At 49.9% G+C, this 19,898-nt stretch overlaps 1 protein-coding gene across 1 annotated transcript in view; it reads left to right on the top strand.

Moving 5' to 3' along the window:
- The first annotated feature begins 4,047 nt into the window (after nucleotides 1–4,047).
- Nucleotides 4,048–19,898, top strand: part of KIZ (kizuna centrosomal protein) — a 39,769-nt gene continuing 23,918 nt past the window's right edge. The window contains exons 1-3 of the mRNA XM_061990546.1: nucleotides 4,048–4,105; nucleotides 14,290–14,382; nucleotides 18,373–18,724. Coding sequence (XP_061846530.1) covers nucleotides 18,373–18,724 — 352 coding nt within the window. The 5' untranslated portion in view covers nucleotides 4,048–4,105; nucleotides 14,290–14,382. The remainder of the gene's footprint in view (nucleotides 4,106–14,289; nucleotides 14,383–18,372; nucleotides 18,725–19,898) is intronic.

The raw sequence follows: 19,898 nt of genomic DNA, 5'->3' as shown, positions 1-19,898 counted from the left end.
TTGAAGTCGGGGTTTGGTTGGTTCTAATGCAGGCACTGAGCAAGATTTGTATTTCTCATGTCAGGTGAAACAGCTAAAATCAGAGATCCCTTAACCCGTGCAAGTGCATTGTTGCGGTTACAGCGGCAATGGGGGGATACGCAGAGGCTCGTGGGGGGAGGCTTTGACCCAAGACCCCCTACACAAGGACACTGACAATTTCATCTGTATATGAAGAGTTTCCCGTCTCTGTGACCAGGGGGCATCCCCTCTGTTGTCTGGCTTTAGACCAGAGGCTGTGGCAGAGAGTGTGCAGTGGGTACAGGCTGTGCCCAGGAAAACCAGCAAACCCCCCGACCAACATCTGACAGATGTGTCATGGGCTGATGATGGCTGCAAAGGGGGAGGCCAAGGGTGAGACAGACAGATGATCTGTGGCCCTTGGGAAGAAACAGCACTGAGCAGATAAGAGATAAGCAGGGCAGAAGAAACTACAGCAGAGATCTTTGGAAAGATCCCAGTAGTCCTCCAGTGAGACAGAGCCTTTGAGTCTTTGAAAGCCTGGCACGGATGGGCTGGGGTCCCTCTGCAGCGAGGCAACGGCCTGAGCCCAGGAACACAGGCAGCAGCTCAGTCCCCAAGCTTTCCGCTGGAAGGGAGCAGCACAGGTTGTCTGGAGGCACACCTTGTCAGTCCTTCACCCCCTTTTTTCCCATCTATGAAGATACATTCTTTTTCACTTCTCTTTCTCTCATCCCTGCAGGTGAGCACCCTGCGGCCAGATGCTCAGCACGAGGCGGATTCTGCACCTCCCAGGGTATTGTTACACCTCCAGAGCAAAGCAGGACACTAAAAGCCCACACTGTTTCCTGCCTAAACTGGAAAGAGCGTGCAAAGCTGTTAAGATTAGTGTACATCAATCCCTTCATTTGAATCAAGAGATGCTTTTGTTTGTCAGCTATTGGGGAGGAAAACCATCTCATTCAGAGTGTATTTAATATGACAGAAGGAGACAGATTTCTTTGACAGTTTTACAGCCCTTATCAGATTACATTAAAATTAAATTAAGACAATCTAAAAGAAGAGTTGAGTACTGAAGGGAGAACACAAACAAAACACTGCTCCCTGCAGGCTTTCACGGCTGGAGCACTGGGGTGAGTTATTGGGGATGCCAGCAAGAAGATGGTTCATCCGTCAGGCTGGGGGCTGGCGTGCCAGGCAGGTGCTGGCAGCCCCCCTTCCCCTGAGCCGCCGAGCAGGGGGCACCCTCCAGACCCTCATGTCTGCTCCAGCCAGCTCCACACTGAAAAACCCAGCAGGGCTGGAACGGCCCAGGAGACAGAGAGAGAAGAAGGTTTCCCAGCAGGTAACTGTGATGCGCACTCATGGTTTTGCACAGCACCAGAACCCTGTGGAAGTTTGGGTATTATTTTAGCAAGCACAAATATTTTCAAAAGCAGTTTAGTCTTCCAGAACCAAACCTGGTGTGTCCCTGGTGCAGGCTTAAGAAAGCCAGATTCTCTGCCTGTTTGGAAAGATAACAGATTCGTAGCGTATGGAAGTGTTTTCTTGTCCACACGCCGCCTGGCCTGGGACAGCTTTCTGCACTGACTAGCAGCGATGCGTTCAGGGCATGTGTCAGCCCAACAGAGCACGGTTCAGGGCTGGCTGGCTGAAACCACACGTTGGCAGTGCCTCACCTCGCTGCTCAAGGGGACACTGTTTATCTTGGCGTAGATATTAGCAGCAAGAGCTGTTAAAAGCGACCTTCTGGGGGGGAAAAAAAAGGTGATTTAACTACGAAGCAACCATGAAAACCTTTTTATTTCCATCTTAACTGCCCCCAGGACTGGGCAGGAACCTCATGCTGATACAAAGGCTCCAGAGAAGTCTCAGGGCTACAAGTAACTGTCAGAGGACAAGGGATTGCATCTGCAGCTGAGGTGCCAAAGCTCTACTTTCCTCCCACCCTCCATGTTTTAAAGGAAAGGGCACACTGTGGCGGACCTGGGTGGCAAAGTTAGGACCTGGGGTAAAAATGCCCAGCTCTGGAAATGGTGAGTGAGCTCAGAGGCAGGCTGCAGCAGAGCCAGGCTGCAGCAGTCAGGGGTTGTGAAGGCGTGAGCTCGTGCTGTGACGGAGGCCTCCACAACGCCTGTTTGCTTTCAGTGAGCAGGAGAGTGAGGAGAACCGTACGTCTTACAAGTGTGTGTTACGTGAATTCAATAATAAAAGGCTCCCAAATCTGCAAATCCTTTGCCTGTGCATTTTCTTGAGTAGGTAAGCTCTTCCACAGCTAAAGCCATCCCTATCTTGTTGAGCCATTTATGTATAGTGGATATGCAAAGGCTAAGCCAGGCAGCAGCTATGGTTATTCAAGTGACAGAAGCTAATTTGGGGACTGTTAAGTGCTGACTGCTACATCCATTCAGCAAAGCTTTGTACTTTACATTTAAATTTGGTTTATGCAAGTTAGAGGAGGAAGGTGCTGAAAAACACCAGGGAGGCTGCAGGATCACACCCCAGAGCCCCGACCCGTCCTGAGGCTCTGGAGCCTCCTGAAGCCCAAGCCCTGGCACCTGCCTGAGCCCTGTCCGTTACCACCTCCCTGCTACAGCCGACTCTTGTGAGGCAGTGGTTGGACACAAGTTCTAAGGAAGGGTAATTAAGATGATGATGATCTCGTACTAATTGTGTACTGATTGCTGTTCTCATTAGGCATTTCACAGCTATCGCATTTGGATGTAGCGTTCCTTCTCCTTAATCCCAAATACTCTCCCAGTGTTTCAACTTCCTTTATTGGGGCACTGGAGTTTAACCACTAATTTGGCAACTTGCTTTCAAAAGGATCTAAGCTTTTATCCGAGGCTGTTTTTTTTAATGTGGGTTTCTTTCCTACTTCGTTTACCAGCAGGAGATGTAAATGCAGGGTCTGTCTGGGCTGTCCCAGCGCTTGCCCAAGGCGCTGTGGCTTTTTTCCCCTGCTGACTGCTTTTGGTGAGAAGACATGAAGGAGCTCAGGCAGCTAGATCGAGGGGCAGTTCCCTGGATTTTAGCGAGATGTTTGATTTCCATACAAATGGAGACATTTGTATTTTCAGGTTAGGGTTTTTTCCCCTGAGAACATAGTGAACAACAGACTCAGTAAAGCCAACTATTAAAGGTGGGCCCGACTTCTGTAACTGTTCAGCAGCTCGTGATTGGTTTTGGAATGAACGTGCTGATGCCTTGGAAAGTTCCTTTCTCCTCAAGAAAGGCAGAGATGGCTGCCTCAGCCCAGTCCTCCTCAGCACCAGCCTGGAGACTGCACACCACAGCCACTTTAACTGCTGCAGCAACACCCAAGCTGACAGGTTTAATAACAATACATTAACAGATGATGTAATAATTTAGCAAGGAATGCTTTTGGGTCTCAGCGGTCCCCAAACTTGTGCCACGGTTTGCAGCAGGGCGGGACGGCAGGCGGCCCTCCGGCAGCTCCTCCACGCATGGCGGCAGCACCCACCCGCCCCCCGACACGTCTGAAGTCACAGAAGGCTTACCAGTGCCATAAAGGGGCACAGAATCTTGAGGCTTGGAAGGGACCTTTAGAGGTCATCCAGCCCACCCCCTGCCAGAGCAGGGCACACAGCAACATGTCCAGGGGGTTGGAATGTCCCCAGAGGAGCCTCCGCAGCCATCTGTGCAGCCCCTGCCAGGACTCCCCCGCCTCAACAGGGAACAAGTTGTTCCTCGTGTTGCTTTGGAACCTCTTCTGTCCCAGCTTGTCCCCGCTGCCCCTTGTGCTGCCACTGGCCATCCCTGAGCACAGCCTGGCTCCAGCCTCCCCACACCCACCTCTATGGGGGGTGTGCGTGTATCTCTGTGCCTGTGTGTATCTCTGTGTCTGTGTGTGTGTGTGCGTGTCCAGGCCGGTACGTGGCCCGCACAGGGGCTGCGCTCCCGCCGGCGCGGCCGTCGCCCGTCCCCACGGCCGCGGGAGGCGCTTCCGGGGCGGGCCGGGCGCGGTGCTCGCCGGGAGCCGTCGCTGCGGCCACGGGCGTAAACAGCGCGGCATGAGCGAGCGCGGCATGAGCGAGCGCGGCCCCGCCTCGGTCCGCGGCCCTCGCGGCCGCCTCCGCCACAGGTGAGGCCACCGCTCCCCGCCCGCCCGGCCCCGCGCCGCCGAGCCCCGGCCCCATGGCCCCGCGGCGAGGGGCGGCCGCTCCCCGCCCAGCGCCGCTGCTCCGCGAGGGCCGGGGCCGGCGCTTGCCCGTCGGTGGGCCGAGGGGGATGCGCGGCGGGGCGGGGCGGGGCGGCGGCTGCAGCTCGGGGGCCGCTCTGCTTTGGCACCGGGGGCTTTCTCCGGGGAACGGGGATAGCCCAAGGCCCCAGCCTCGGCTCGGGGCTCTCCCGTCACCTCCTGCTTTGTCACCTTCGGGCCGGTCTCCGAGGCGCGGGCAGGGCTGCGGAGCGCTGGCTCATCGGCAGCACCTGATGATGATTTCGCTCCTCCTGCTGGGTAACTTCTGTGCCGGGACGTCGCATCACTTCTGGCAGCACCGTGGACCTGCTGCCGCGTGTTGCAGAGGAATTCTGTAGCGCTTGGGGCAGCATCTACAAAACGGGTAGTTGCTGGAAGCAAGCGAGCCGGTAACATAGGTGCTGCTGTTTCAGAGCCGGCTGGCTGGACTGCGCAGATAGTTCTCCTACAGACATCCTTTTAGTCCTTATTTGAGGTGTTTGAATTTACGGGTGCTTCAGGGGGATCTGACTTGAGGAAGAAAAAGCCAGCGCACAGGGCGATGCGAGCTCTCTGGAACGGCTTTGGCCTGAGGGAGCTCTGCTCCTGTGAAGCTGAGCGCAATTAGCGATGCTCCCGGCCTGTTACTCACTGCCATAGCCACAGTAATTGGTGTCAATTAGCAGGCTTTTTTTTTCTGGGCAGAGGAAGTCTCTTGAGATCATTTATGAGATACTGTCATGAAGTTGCTTTTTAAGCAGTACCTGTTTTCTGTCTAATAGAGGAGCCTTTGATGTCTGGGTCTCGCGCCAGTGCCTCAGCCGTGGCTGTGAGAGGCCAAACCTGCGTGCAGATAGTGCTTTGGCAGAAGTGCAGTGTGTGTCTGCACCCAGATCCTCTTCTGCTCTGGAAGACCTCTGGCTACAAAACAGGGAGAACTCGCTGTTTGTGGGTACACAAAGCACACTTCTGTGGCATAGAAATGACTCAAGATGTGGTCCCCAGGTAGGGAAAAGACTTCATCTGATTGGGGGTGTTAGGACATGGGGAGGGCAGATTAAAATCTGAATGCTGTAGGCTGCATGCTGCTTTGAACTCTGCCTTTGTGTGCAGACATCCCCTGTGTTAGCAGCAGAGATCTCGTGCCTCCCCTGAGCCCCGTCTGCGTGAAGTGTGGTCACCTCTCCTGCAGCCTCTCTGGTGTCAGGGCTGGGACTGAACATGCGCTGTGGGGGTGGATGACTGCTCCTGAGCTCCTCTGAGCACATCCTACATCTCAGAAGTCAGCTACTCTGCCTAATTTAGTCACACAGAAGGGTCCAGCGGTTATTTGGGGCAGAGGAGTTGCAGGGCAGCAGGCAGCATAGGCTGTGCTTCCCTTGGACACCCAGCTGAACACGTCTGGTGATAACACATAGACTGTTTCTGCCTGGTGTGTTCCCTTGAATGTACTCAAATACAAAATAGAAGGTGTATTTGTCCTCGGTCCTGCTGACAGACAAGGAGTAGTGTTTAGATGAGATTGCATGCTGTAGTTGGGGGAGTGCAAAAGGTTGCCTCTGGGGAATGGTGCTGCCATTGCCTCCTCAGAATTCCTTGGATGAAGTTGCCTAAATGACTTTTTGAAAGTGGAAAATGGAAAACCCTTTGTTAAATCACTGGAGCAGTTCAGCTTTTTAAGCCCTGCTTTGGAATTCTGCACTGATATAGTGTCAAGTGGCCTGTTCTCAGCCCTGAGGTACGGCAGCAGCAGTTCCACTCCTGAGGGCAGTCCTGCTTTCACTTTGCCCTCAGGCTTAGGCGAACAGTGAGCCACTGCTAACAAGCCTTGTGGGCAAGAGATTGAATGTGGTGCTGCTACTTCTGTCCCCAGAACCAGAAATGAGTTCTCATGAGTACTTCTTCCACCTGCTCCCATAAATCTGTTTCCTTTAGCCACATGAGGGTGAGGGAGCCCTGGCACAGGCTGCCCAGAGGGGGTGTGGAGGCTCCTTCCTTGGAGGGCTTCAAGACCTGCCTGGACATGTTCCTGTGTGACCTGATCTAGGTGACCCTGCTTCTGCAGGGGGTTGGGCTGGATCATCTCTAAAGGTCCCTTCCAGCCCGTGAGCCACCAGATATTAAACTTCTGGTAACTCATCAGTGTGGTCTCCCTTGAGGCTTGTGCAAAACCCCGTAGCTGTACCTTAACTTACGTTGTAGACTCTGTTGTGTGTTTTATTTCCTGTTGCTGGTACTTTGTCCAGCCTGACCACGAAAATCACGGCGTGCACACGTCTCCACAGGCAGGTCAGTGGTGTCTGTGTTGTGTGCAGAGCTGTAGGGAGTTAGGCTTAAGGTGTGTAAGGCAGTAAGTGAAACGGGGCAGAGGGTTTGCCTTCTGTGTTTGATGCAGACCTGGCCACGTTGTGATTACTCAGCACTCCAGCGGTTGCTGGCGAGACAGGCAGCGTTTCAGTAAATAAATTATATAGTTAAGTGCTGTACTTAACACTGTGACTAACATTGCAATTAGCTTCGCTGCTCAGACTGCCAGGCCAGATGCTTCGCGCTAAGGTGATTTGCAGTAAACGTGTGCAGATCCCGAGCTGGCCCGAGCTGAGAGTGCACACCAGAGAGGGCGGCTGCTGCCAGAAGTACCTGCTGCTATCAGTTGTGTGTGGAAGATGGTGCTAAACAGAAACCCCACCTGTAAGGCACCCAGGGGACCAGTGAAGTTGGCTTAGGCTTGAGCAGGCCACGGCCAGCCCCCAGCTTGTAAGGTGGATGCAGTGCAGTGCTCAGCAGATGATTTAGTGTCAGGTTGGTGTAGAAAAACAACTGTAAACACAACACTTCTTTTATGGGAGGAACGCCTTGTGCCCAAGTGTTGCACAGTCATCTATGTACTTATCTCAACAGGATATCACGAGAAGAGTACTGTTATTCCCACAGTATGGATGTGGAACTGAAGCACAAAGAGGCTGAGGCCTGGTGTCTCAGAAATTATTGAGGCATCTCAGTCCTGGTGGTTTAAATGGGAGGTGAGGGATCAACTGTCACTGCAGATCGATGCCTGGTGAAACGCTGGAGATAAGAGAGAGCTTGTGGCTGACCAGGGAATTGAATTCTGCTCTCAAAGCCTGAACTCACACCCGAGCTCTGGAGACTGAAGATTCAAGGTGGTTTGAAAATGAGCCACCTGGATCCTTTAAGAGTTCTGCAGTGTGCTGTTGTTGCCCATTGAAGGAAGAAGTTGATAACTGACAGTTTCTGCCATTCTAACCTAATGCAAAACTGCCTGAACAAATAAAACTTCCAGGCTGAGAGCTTTGGTTTTTTTCCACATCAAAGAAAGAGGTGGTGGTGCAATGGGGTGGGCAGAATGACCCCTGTACTGCGTCAGACCTCACCGCTCTCACTGACACCAGGAGCGTGCTGAAGCCCTGTTGGGACCCAGTCAAGCAAATCAAGTCTTGCTGGCCTCTAAGGGAGTGCTTGGGCAGAGCTGTGTGGCAGAGCACCACGAGCTGTGTGGGGACCACTGTTGTAGGCATCCATAGCAATGGCACTCAAAACAGTGAGAGGATCTGGCCTGGTGGGTTTTGTACTGCGTTGTCTTGCCTCGAGAAGACCTTACCTAGATGTGCAGATGTTGTCTAAATAGCTGTACCAGGCTAACAAATGGGGTACCAAAAGACCAGGCTGGTAGAAAGGGAACAGTCTTTCAGGAGCAAAGGAACGTGATGTGCTGCTGCCAGTGGTATGGGAGAAGGAGAAACAGGGTTGGAGCCAACAGCTTTTTGCATCTGTCGGCTTTTACATCCATCAGGATATCAGTGTTCTTCATTGAGTCATGAAAATTACTTCTAGAAGTGTAAAAACAAGATCTTGAAATCTGCTTTTGCTCAGCTGTCCATCATGTAAAAGGAAATTGAAGGGATGAGATCCCAGATGAAGCGTGGCTTTTAAATTGGATACATGACATGAAAACCTAATCTTGTTTCAGACAGTGGCAGGATCAGATGGGTAAAATGGATGCCTTGATCTCTCAGGCTAAGAAGCAGAAAGGGTTGGGGTTTTTTTTCCTGACTTGCTTTGCTCTGTGCAGGGCAGCTGGGAGGAGGCAAACGTGTGTGGCTGGGGCATGGGCTCACTTGCCGGGGAGCACACAAACAGACGGGTGTGTGCAGGCTCAGGTGTCTGCTCCTGGTGCTTGCACGCCTCAAACTTTCCTGGCTAATAAGGATTTGATTCGTTTGTAATGGGTGACCTGGGGTGCTTGCTGTGAGTGTTGCAGGGTTTGTGGATCTACTGGAAGCCTCTGTCTTAGGGATTGATTGCTTCTGTTGCTCAGGATGGTTGCTCATCTTCAGATGAGATTTGTAATTATTAAATGATATCAGCTTTACTCTTTTCCTGAAAATGGCCTCTCTTTGAAAGAGATGGTAGGTGAGGTCTGGAGTCTGTTCTTAAGCACTGTGATCATCCTCATGGGCTTACTTACACCTTGTGTGGCTTTTGGCACATATAGATGATCCCACGGCACTACCATCAATACTTCTGGTGGTTTCTTCTGTCTGTCACGCTTTCATAAGCTCTGGCAGGTTGTGCTAGCACGGCTCCAGCGGTACTTGGCTTTCATGCTGAAGTGTGAAATGTGTGCTCCATGGGAAGTTCAAATTAACTGCAATACTTGGGTAGCACACTGGATCTGTGGGCTGAGGAAGAGCTGGGATTTTTGGACGTCTGCCGTGATGTGTTGAGACTTTCCTATGAGCAGATGGGAGCTGCCACCTGAACAAGTTCAGCTGGGCACTGCCTGCCCTGGGAGCGGCCGCTCTGGCTCTTGGGCTGGGGAAGCAGGCAGAGGGCATCCTGCACCAACACCTCAGGGCACAGAGCCCTTCCAGGGCTGCTGCAGAAGGGACCTCAAACCCCACCTCAGCAGGGCAGAGGTCTCTGGCTTTTTGGTGGGTCTTGGGTGGACATGTTCAGACACCTTTTTCTCTTCAAAACTAACTAGCTCTCGTGCCAGTGAGGAACAAAGAAGTGAAAGCTTTGAGGGTTGGTTTGGGTGTTTCTGTGATAAGCTCGGCTGGCAGAGCAATCTGTAAGGCTTCCAAGCTAACAAAAATGTGCCCTCTGCTCTGAGAAGGTTCTGCTCTGTAAAAGGCTTTATTTCTTGCGTTTTGATAATTCAAATTGAGACAGTTTTGTCTTATTGTACGTTGTTTGTTTTCTTCCAGTGAAGCCAAAAGGCTGGAGTTAGAAAGAAAGCTGGTGGAGTACAGAACGTCTGAGGCGTACCTGTAAGTCCATTTAAAAGGTTCTTGTACACTATTCCATTTTGGTTACGAAGGCTTGTGTGTCATGGAATGGTTTTGGAATGTTGCCTTGGATATTTTTTGTAGCAGTAAACTTACATTCATTATGTAAAGTATCAGGTTCATGTCTCTAAGGTATTGATGCCGTAACCTCAGCAGTGACATAGACTTGTTAGAATCATTTCTGTTGGAGGAGATCTTTCAGATGGAGTCCAACCACAGGACTGCCTTACTCTGCTCACACTGTAATGTCACTTGCTTAGTAGTAACTAACATGCAGGTTGGTTTTATTCAGCTTTTACAACATCGCTGCAGCACCGTCTGTGCTCAGAAGTCCTCGGGTCTTATGAGGTCTGAAAGTTTCAGGAGGTCCTAGGGGATTTTCCATGTTCTCTGTTAACAGAGACAACAGTAAGAGATGGCTGAAGAGTCTCATCCAGTGTTCCAAACTGAATCTTCTCTGAAAGCAGTGTCAGCTCGGGGGATTTAGGTTGCAATGTCACTGCTGATTTAAGCAGACCTCTAGGCAGATGGAGACCAAAAGATGCTTCTGCCTGCCCTTGGTTGACACTTGTTGGCACCAATGCTTGTGTGGCCGCTCTGCAGTCGGAGAAGAAAATAGGTCTGGCCAAAAGTGGATCGGTGAGAACTGGTTTAGATGGAGTTCCAGCCAGACTGCTCTTGGCCTGGTTTGCCATGTGGCCACATAGCAGATAATATTGACACAGAAGAGAAAGGCTTAGGATGATGTGCCATGTTTGGTGGCTGGCAGCATGGGTTTAGGCTGGCTTAAAGTGGTTGTGAAATTGTGTGACTTTCAGACCCGGTTCTCCTAAATCTACTTTTGTTCTGATTTAATGTAATGTGACTAAAACACACTCCATTTGAAACAAAATTGCAAGAGTTTTTAATACACTTATTCTTTTGAGTGCCAGAGCCCCTGTTTAACTCTGGAGTTGCATGGCAGGCGTCCTGTCAGTTGTATGACGTAGCTTTGGGCAGCTGGGCAGAGGAATGTGTTCACTCCTGTTTTGGGGAGCAGGGGGGGCATGTCCTACATAAGTCTGTGTTTGTGTGTGTGAAGAAAAGTGATTGCAATAGGTACCTTGGATTTACTTTCATAGTCTAAGTACAGTTTCTTTTTCCCCCTGTAGCATGAAACTAAAATACATGAAGCTGAAAAAATACCTGAAGGAAATAGATGAACGAGGAAAAGGAGCTCTCCTGCGAAACCGGGCGCTTGTCAAGGAGGTCGGCCAATGGGAAGCTCACGTGAAAGCTTCAGGCTCAGCCATGGTGCAGAAGATGGAAGTAACTTTCTATAAGACTTGATATGTTAGTGTTTACTGTTACTACAAGGTTGCTGAAGTGGTTTTGTCTGAGTGTGGTGCAGGTCAAGGCTTCAGATAGTAGTGAAACCTCATGTTTTGGGAGTCCTTAAGGTGTAACACTTGGGAAATTGAAATGAACTCAAACTCTGCTGATAGACCCTGGTTGTAGCTGCAAAGGTAGTCAGCAGCACTCCACAGAGCCCTGCATTTGGTCTATAGAGTCTTAGAAGTCAGGGAGAACTGAGATCCAAACTTGTGCGGATGGATCGTCTGTGTCCTGTTGCATCACCAGGGTCTTTGCTTTTGGCAACATTTTTGCTTGTACTCCAGATATTTGATTCTTGTGCCTCCAGGGTTGGAATCTTTGAGCTTTCCTTCAGGGCTGGTAAGGCCAAGCCCCAGGAGTGTTTCATCATTGTGTGTACTTGAGTTGTGTGTCATCACTGATGTAGCAGGACTGTGTTAGTGCAAAATGTGAACAGGCTTTTTTGCTCTTCACATTTCTCTCCACTGTGGTACAGGCTTCAGTCTTCTCCTTACCTTTATGTACCTGCAATGCTACTGGTAGGTTGAAGCTGTACTTATGTTGCTTTTTCTGGAATTGGTGCAGAAATAAGGTGAATATTGTCAGACTTCTGCTTGACTTACTGTTGGAAAGAATCTGGATCAGGATCCATGTTTAAGGTTATATAATAGACAGGCTTTTTAATCGTTACTCTTGACTAAGTGCTTCAGTTTAATGGGCTGCTCTAAGAAAAGCTTCAAGGATTTCTGAATCACATTAATTTGTTGTCTTGCTGTTCACTGAAGAACAACGTTGTCAAGTGATGGAGTTTGGTGATCATCTTGGACTTGGGGAAAAAACTGTGACACATGCTCATGCCGGTAATATGTGGAGTCACAGCTTTGGGGAGGTGAAACCTGGCAGGGAGATGTGTTTAAAAGGAGGTGTCTCAGGAGCCTGGGTCCAGGTTCCAGAAAACCTGATGCTGCAGCAGCACCCTTGGATGGCAGAGGCACAGGACTGAAAGAAAAGTGTGGGGTGGCCAAGGTGCTCAGATACAGTGTGAAAAGAAGTACATAAGCGCTTCTGGAGAAAGCTAAGAGGAGGAAAGAATCAGGCTGCAACGTAAAAACAGGGGGAGCAGGAGGGGAAAGGGTATTTAATGGTGTAGAAGTTCATAAACAAAGGAGCAACCTTACTTTAAAATACTTCTTGAAACGTTTCTCTCAGTGCCCTGTGGACACGCTGCCCTGGGAAGCGTGACTGGAGCTCAGCCTGCAGTGAGGATGGAGACGCAGCAACACACATGTTTATTCTGTCCCTGCTGTCTGCTTTGGCTGTCCCTAGCTGCATGGCAGCAAAGGCAAGCTGTAGGCAGGTCCTTCCTTTCAGTACATAAATGTATGACCTGGGGTGTGAGCTTTTGTCCTTTCAAAAGACCTTTAGTCCTTTTAACTATAGATATTAATGCAGCATGGAGTCCTTTTTGAATCCTCAGGCTTTCTATCACAACAGTATGTTGTGTCAACACAGTAATCTTGTACTGTGACTGAAAAAACAAACCAAACTTTACAGCTCTAAAATTGGTTGTCTTCATTTTCCTTAAAGATCCGTCTGTTTTTAAGAACAACGATAGCTAGCTGGCCCCAGACAACTCTCCCTGTACTAGCTGTGATGTGCAATGTGTTAGCCCTACTTTAGCCCTGATCTCTGCTCACATGGAAGATTTTTGTGCAGTATTTGAGATGAGACCCCCTGGTTTGTGCTGATTAACAGGCCCCCTGAAGCACCAGCAGGTCCATTCCTGACTGGGGAGGTGCTGTCCTCACCTTCAGCCGTGTTAGCTGATCTCTCTCTGCCTTCGAGTAAGGAAGCTCTCTGGAAAAGCCACCTCTTACAGTGGCAATTGATTTGCACTCTAATAAACCAATGGGCTGGCTAACATCCCGCGTTAATAAATTCCTCACACAACTACAGCCCAGCCAGTGCCTGGTAATTCTTTTACGCCTGTTGGGTCTGCTGACATTGACAGAGCATCTTTTCCTTGCTTCAGCCCGGTAACACACTTTAAAGACCGTTCCCGGGGAGGCCATGGGCGTGACTCCCTCTCCTGTGCTTTTGTTTGTTTGTTTAATCTTTCCTTGGAGCAGAGCAGGACCTGAGGGGTGTTGTGATGCTGGGTTTCCCCTGTTGTTTTTAAAGACACTGCCACCCTCGTGGTAGGCTGTCTCCGTGCTGCTGCGAGTCGCAGCTGTGCCGTGGGTTGATCTGCATGCGGGGCTTTCCTGCATTGCTTCCATTTCCATGTTCCTGTGCCATCCATTTTATTTCTGCCAGGTCAGACTAATTTTTCTGAGCTGCTGAACAAAGCATGGGTTGTGTGTCCTGTGTGCTACCGTTACGCAAAGCCCCCTTGTTGTGGGCTGCTGCATGAGGATTACGGAGCGTGCGATCATTTAGTCTGTCATGGAAGTACACAGGAAGAAATGGCTGCTACATATTTTCTCCACAGAGAGAACGCCCTTTAGGAGTGCTTTATCACAATTTGTTCTGTGGCTGTAGCTGAAAGAGTCACTTTTTTCCCCTGTGTCTGCAATTTGGGGAGTGTGAGCAAATTCACTTCAGCTTTTGGGAAGATCCAGGGGTTACATTGGAGTTTATTTCCAGCATCTTTAATTTCCACGCTGTTACGTTCCTTTTCTTAAATGTTAACGTTTAGGGGCAGCTTCTGCTACCTGGGAACGAGCAGATTGGCTGAGTGCAGCATTGGAGTGCCGAGCTGGTTAATTGTTTTAAAGCTTTGCTTTCATGCCCATTACCTGGTGCAGTGGAGGTGTTGGAGTGCTTTCATTCAGGGCCGATGGAACTTGTTATTGGGGTTTACAATTACTAACAAACAGGATTAATTATAGGTGCTGCATGTGCTTGGCTTTTAAGCAGTAGTCCTACTATGAATGCATTACATCTGGTCAATTAAACAGTGTAGTGGAGGTGAAGATGGCTGGTGCAGTTGTTTGTTAGTAACACTACAGCAAGTTGCTGTTCATGCCGAGTTGCTCTCTCGAACATCTGCCGCATGGTTTTTTCCTTGTGGTAGCTCAGCGAGTTGTGAGGTGTCCGTAAAACACGGCAAACGCCGCAGCTCCTGTCATCCCAGAGCGGTAAATCTGAGGCAACAAGTGACTGCTGTTTGGATTCTGAATTCCATGAGCGAGTGTGTGCTGAGAGCCTGCAGGAGACTCTGCACAGGCCGTGCTGTTCGGGGGAAATCGGGAGAAAACTGGCAGTTGGAAGAAAATGAGATCTCTGGCCTCTTAAATATAGCCCAAGTGAAAAAGCTGCCAGGGCTTGATCTGTAAAAGTGCACAATTTGCAGAGTAATATCTGTTGGCTTGTGGTGGGGTGTTTTGGCCTCCAGTTGTACTTAACGTCTCTGTTCCCGTTTAGGCGTGGTACGTGAGGGAAATCACAAGCACCTTGTCACGTCAGGAGGGTCGCTTGTCAGCAGAAGGTGACGGGGAAGCAGAATGCAACGAGCAGGTAACGTGAAAAGCGTGGGGGGACGACATCTCTTTACACAGATGTGCTCTCCTCTGAGCTGCTGCTCGAACAGGCATTGCCAAGCAGCCCTGGCGTGGGGCCTTCCTTTGTGGGCTTAGCAGTGAGAAATGGTCGGTGCCCGGCTGAAGTAGAGTAACCCAGGTAAAAAAGTGCAATTGTTTCAACCAGTGAGCTGGAGTTAAAGGGGGAGGTGGGGGGAAACTCCAGCTGTTTGTATTGGTCTGTGTGTCGGTTTCTCTAATTCCTGTGCCGAGCAGTGTGAGGACGGTCTGGAGCCGGGAGGAGGATTCGGAACGAGGGACGTTGGTTAAAATGCAGCAGTAGATTCAGACGGTGTATTTATAATTTAGTGCGTTGTGACCTTTCTCAGAAGGAGCAACAGAGAGATTGCACATCTGAGTAACAGACAAAAAGACTGACAAGGAATACTTAAATATATTCTGCCATATATCTGCCGTAATGCAGGCTTCTAATCCCTCCTCCTATCTCCATATAAATGATACAGTTCAAGACCACGGCTGTTTTCTTCACTAAAAGCAGTAAAGCTCTTTTAGATGAAATGTCTAAAAACATCTTGTAATAACTTGGAGCATGCTGGCAAGAGTAGTCACTTGTGACTATGTGTGAAACCCCCTCAGCTAGCCGATATTGTAATAAGCAGGAGCGGTAGCATCACTCCATTATTCAGAGAAGCCAACAGCGTGCTTGTCCCTTAGGCTACAGCATTCATTAAGAGAAGCTTACAGGGCTGAAAGCTGGAAACAGATGATAACGGGATATGATTTTCATATTTAATGCATTCCTTGGAAGAGTATGTGTGCTGCAGATTGATAGAAGAATCAACTGCTACTTTACTAAAAGACTTTCTAGTTTGCCCTATAGCTACCGATGGAATCATTCAGCCAAGAAATTAACTTTTCCTCCTTTTACCTGCTTTATGTATCTGCTAAGCAGGCTGCCTGGCTGCCAGGGAATGTTATTATGCAGTTAAATGTTTGGTATTTAAGACTCTTATCAGAAAAGAAACAGAGGCCACACTATTTTGTTTTTATAGTGGGAGGAAGGTTTTCGGTTTTCTTCCTTCAGTACATTAGCAGTGGTTAATCTGAGTTTATAGGAAGTTTTCCCCCATAGATTAAAAAGTTAAAAACCTTGAATTTAGAGCGTCCTTTAAACTGCAATATACAAAGCAATGAACCCGAGCAGCCTTGACCCACATCAGCAAGCCTCCAGCGGTTGGGAGTTGCGTTTCAGTTGGGACGTAGGCGAAGAGGCGAGTTTGTTCCTGGGTGCTAGAGTCGTCAGCTGAGGGCAGTCAGTGTAGGAGATGTGATTCCTAACCGATGGAGAAGTTTACAGAAGTGCAAGGACATCAAAGGCTCACAGTGTGACTGGGATTTTTATAAACTGTGAGGAGGTTTTGGACAGTGCAGGAGCTGGGTCTGTACCCAAAGGAGTCACTTTGTGTTGAACTACGGTTAATAGCTTGACTGTGGACTCTTCCACCCCCTGTCTCCTTCTTTCTCATCTCCCTCCTTAAAGGTAACTCCAAGTAAACTGTGCATCCTTTTGCCTTGTCTATCTGCAGCATCTCAGGTCTTACTCTCACTCCTCATTTTTGTACTGATGGTGCCTGTTTCCCACCGTCTTCACCTCACTTAAAGTCTGCTTCTTATGTCCAAAATACAAGCGTTTGTTGTCAGTGATGTGACACCAAGTCAGCTGTAGTGAACACGTGTGGTTAGCAGGTAACGTATCCAGGATCATCACAGCTTGGAACTGGGTTTCTTTGGCAGCACTGGCATCGTGATGGTTTCCTTCAGGCTGGTCAGGGTGACAGCGATTGTGTGATCACCTTGGGGCCAAGAGGGACAGTCGCAGAACCAGTCTTGGAGATGGTCAGTCTCCCAGTGCCCCTAAAGCACGAGTGTGAGTGTCCAGGCTGCTTTGAGCCGTGGGGTATGCACCTTTTTGGGCTCTCCATTATTATGGGAGTCCTTAAGCTCAGAAATTATATACCCAAACGGTGTTTGTATAGAAAACCATGGCTCTCTATGGAAAGGGCTTGAGCATTAGTATTTTGAAGCCCAGTGTAACAGCAACCCAGTGTTAGGAGTTGGAGGAGAGGTCCTGTACTGAGGAGACCCTTCTCAGCTGGCAGAGCTGTACAACCTGGGCTTCTGAAACCGCTGAGCAGTCAGCTCTGCTTGCTTCAACTTTGGAGCACCTTGTTGAAGTCTTTTGAAGTTTCTGGACTTGATTGTAAGTGTGCTTTGTGCAGAGGCTCCCTCTAACTCCCAGCTGGGGTGAAAGTTCAGAAGCATGGCTGACCATTCTAGGTAAATCATGTACATATCCGTACTGGTTTGTGTTCAGTGGTAGAAACAGCACCCAGGCCAAGGTTATCTGTCACACTTGTGCACTGGGAATGCAAAGGTGGTGAGGAGATTGCTCTCTTTCTGCAACCAAAGAGAAGCTCGTTAGAGACGTGCATGTGCTGAGCGCTTGTACCTGTTTGACTTGCATGTGTTGGGGAACACTACATCCAGGAGCTGCTAAATCCACAGTGTGCTCGTTAGATGCATTTTTAAAGCAGCAAATCCAAGACCCCAAAAGTAATTAGGAGGAACCCGAGAGCAGACGGTGGTGGTGGAATAAGCTGTGAACTTAATCTGAGTAGCAAACCTTTACTCCTTCTTAAAATAACTTCATGGCTTTTTGTTCTGCTGCTTGTTACGTGGAATTTGAGCTTTTTTAATGAAACTTGGTCACAGACTAGACAAGATGCCTTTGTTCCCTCTAAGCTGGGCTTGGCAGCTGACTTTGTATGGTAGGAAGAGGTCAGGCAATGAAAGAGAGGAGAGAGGTGTGGAGGTGACTGTAAATTGTCCTGCTGTGATTTGAGGCTGAAAAGTAAGCCCTGCTTAGTATGAACAATGGTATTACGATAGCTAATTTTGGCTTTGCATAAACTGGTGGTGACCTTTTAGTAGTAGTGGTGGCAGTGGCCACTCCTCCTAAATTGTTCTGATTAAGTAGGTTTACAATGAAAAAAAGGCAAGTATTGAAACACTGGGATTTAGAAGCAGAGTGGTTACACTGTTGGAACTGTTTTTATGCAAGTTGGATGGTTCTTGTAGGAAAGTGCCATTTCCAGTGTCCCAGAGCTGCCGTGTGGAAAAGGCGGTTTCATCTGCGTGGTGGAGCTGAGTAGCCCCTCTCCCCTTTTGTGGGAGGGAAGGCACAGGGAAGACAATGGATACGGTGATTTTGGCCTCATCTGCTTTGTTGACGTGCTGTGAGCAAAGCTGGGCATATAGAGGAGTAGATGGCAGATGTGTGCTTCAGGCTCTCTGGGGACCCTCCCTCATCCCGCTGCTTCCCAGGGAAGACCCCGAGAAGAGCAGCAGGAGGAGGTTGCTGCAGAGGGCTGACTGTGCACCAGGCACCACAATGCCCAGGGCTTGACTTGGGGCTGCTGCCATGCCTTGGTGAGGGCTGCCAGTGCCCGTAGGGTCACTAGTAGGGCACGGTGGTTCCTCTAGAGCCAGGAACCTCAGGGCATTCTCAGTGCCTTTGGTGGACAGCTCCACATCTCCTGTTTCAGTTTACAGCCTTAAAAGCATCTGCAGGAATCCAGCCTTAAGTTTGCCTGTTTCCAAACAGTAGCTGTTCCTCACATGAGCTTATGTCCATTGTGTATTTCAGTCCCTGTTAGTCGGGTTGGAGGTGCAGGGCACTTTTGGCACAGGGTTTCTTGGCTCCCAGAGCTTCACTGGAGGTCCAGGCACTTGCTTTCACACTAGGATGCAGGAAATGCATGGCAAGTGTGTGTGTAATAATGCTACTGTAGAAAGTGCTTGAATTCTTTGACCCTTCTCTCTCTGGCAACCAACTTACATCCCCTGGGAGCTCCATTTGCCAGACACTGCATGTCTCCTTAAGCTGTCTCCCACTTGTGTTTTTCAGATGCCATGGTTTGGAAGCCAGGCAGGAATCAACACCAAGACAGCAGTGCCAAGGAGACCGTGTCACCCAGCAGCAGACTTCATGGGCCACCACACATCAGCCATCTCACCCCCCACGAGTTTGAGCACGTGGCAGAAACACGCCCAGCCCACAGAGTTGTGCTCCCCATCCCCTGGAGAACTTGGCCCAGAGAGCAGAAGGGCTGATGCAGACAGTGATGCACCAGTGGAGAGAGCAGCAAGAGATGGGCACGTGGCTGCCAGCGAAGGAGGCTCCCAGCAACTCCTGTCCTCAGCATCCAGCCCCCAAGCAGGCGGCCCCGAGCAGCAGCAGCGGCGGGGAAGCAGCCCAGGTATGGCAGGGTGGTGTTGGGCAGCCTCTGCTGCTTCTCCCTCTGCTCTTCAGTACTCCCTGGGGGCTTTCTGGCATCCTCTTTTTGAGGGTTTTTTCCCCATTCCTTTTTCCTTCGCCACTCGTTGTCTTTCATCTCATGCACTTGCCACTGGTGCTGGAAAGGGACCAGTCCAGCCTGGCTCACGTTAGCCCCAGCCTCTGCCTGCGGCTCTGCAGAGTGCCTGGCGCTCCCTGTGGGGAAGGCTGAGGTGGCCAGCATCGTGTCTGGGAAAGAAATACCCAGCTCATTTCTGGAATGCAGTATCTCTGCCTTCAGAGGACTGTACAGTTGGGCTCAAAATCGAAATGAGCTTTTAGTCAAACGGCACGGTAATCGCTTTGGGCTGCCTGGGGGGCACTTTATGTCTGTCTGCTGCCAAATGCAGGCTGCAAACAGGCTAAAATGCACTCCAGGTTTGAATGTTGGGCAGGAGGGGACTGGCTTGTTCCAGCTCTCCTAAGCTTGACCTTCCACGCTGCAAATGCTGGGAGCTGATGAGAACATGTGCCTGTGCCATAGCGGGAGCAAGCTCGGGGCAGAGCGGCTCTCGCCAGCCTCTCCCGCTGCTCACTGCCTCCTGCTTGGCAGCAGCCCCTGTGGGGAGCAAAGCAAGCAAATGGCCTCTTTCTCCCATCCTTCCCTGCCTAAACCAGAGAGGGGAAAAAAGCTCCATTCCTCTCCATCCTCGTTTCCCAGCAGGTGAAGGAGTGATGTTTCTGTTGCACATCCTTGCTTCACAAGTTTGGAAGCAAGGCTAAGAGAGCCTTTCTTGGCAGCAGTTACTGTTTGGCAGCTGCCTGAAGTGATTCAGTTCCAGTGAAACTCCAGGACCAAGACAAGCAGAAGTGCTGGGTGTGGGAGTGCTGGTGAATTGAAACCCATGGTGAATTCTTGTGGGGAGTTTCTGTAGCAGTACTAATTTGCTACAGCACTAACTGCTCCCTTCACTCTTGTCATTGTATAAAAAGCTTAAGTAGCACGTGTCTGTCAATTCCTCTTTTAGAGAAGGCAATTGATGTGCAGAGTTTAAAAACTTCCAGACCTGTATTTCTTCTGCAAGATTTAAAAAGGGCATTTTTTCCCCTCCAAGAAGAGCTTTTTCCAGCTTTTTCTGTTAAAGGGGCTCTGTAGG

Source organism: Colius striatus, chromosome 2 (genome assembly GCF_028858725.1).
Source record: "Colius striatus isolate bColStr4 chromosome 2, bColStr4.1.hap1, whole genome shotgun sequence".
In the NCBI taxonomy this organism is placed as follows: domain Eukaryota; kingdom Metazoa; phylum Chordata; class Aves; order Coliiformes; family Coliidae; genus Colius; species Colius striatus.
This window is presented reverse-complemented; position numbering and strand designations above follow the sequence as displayed.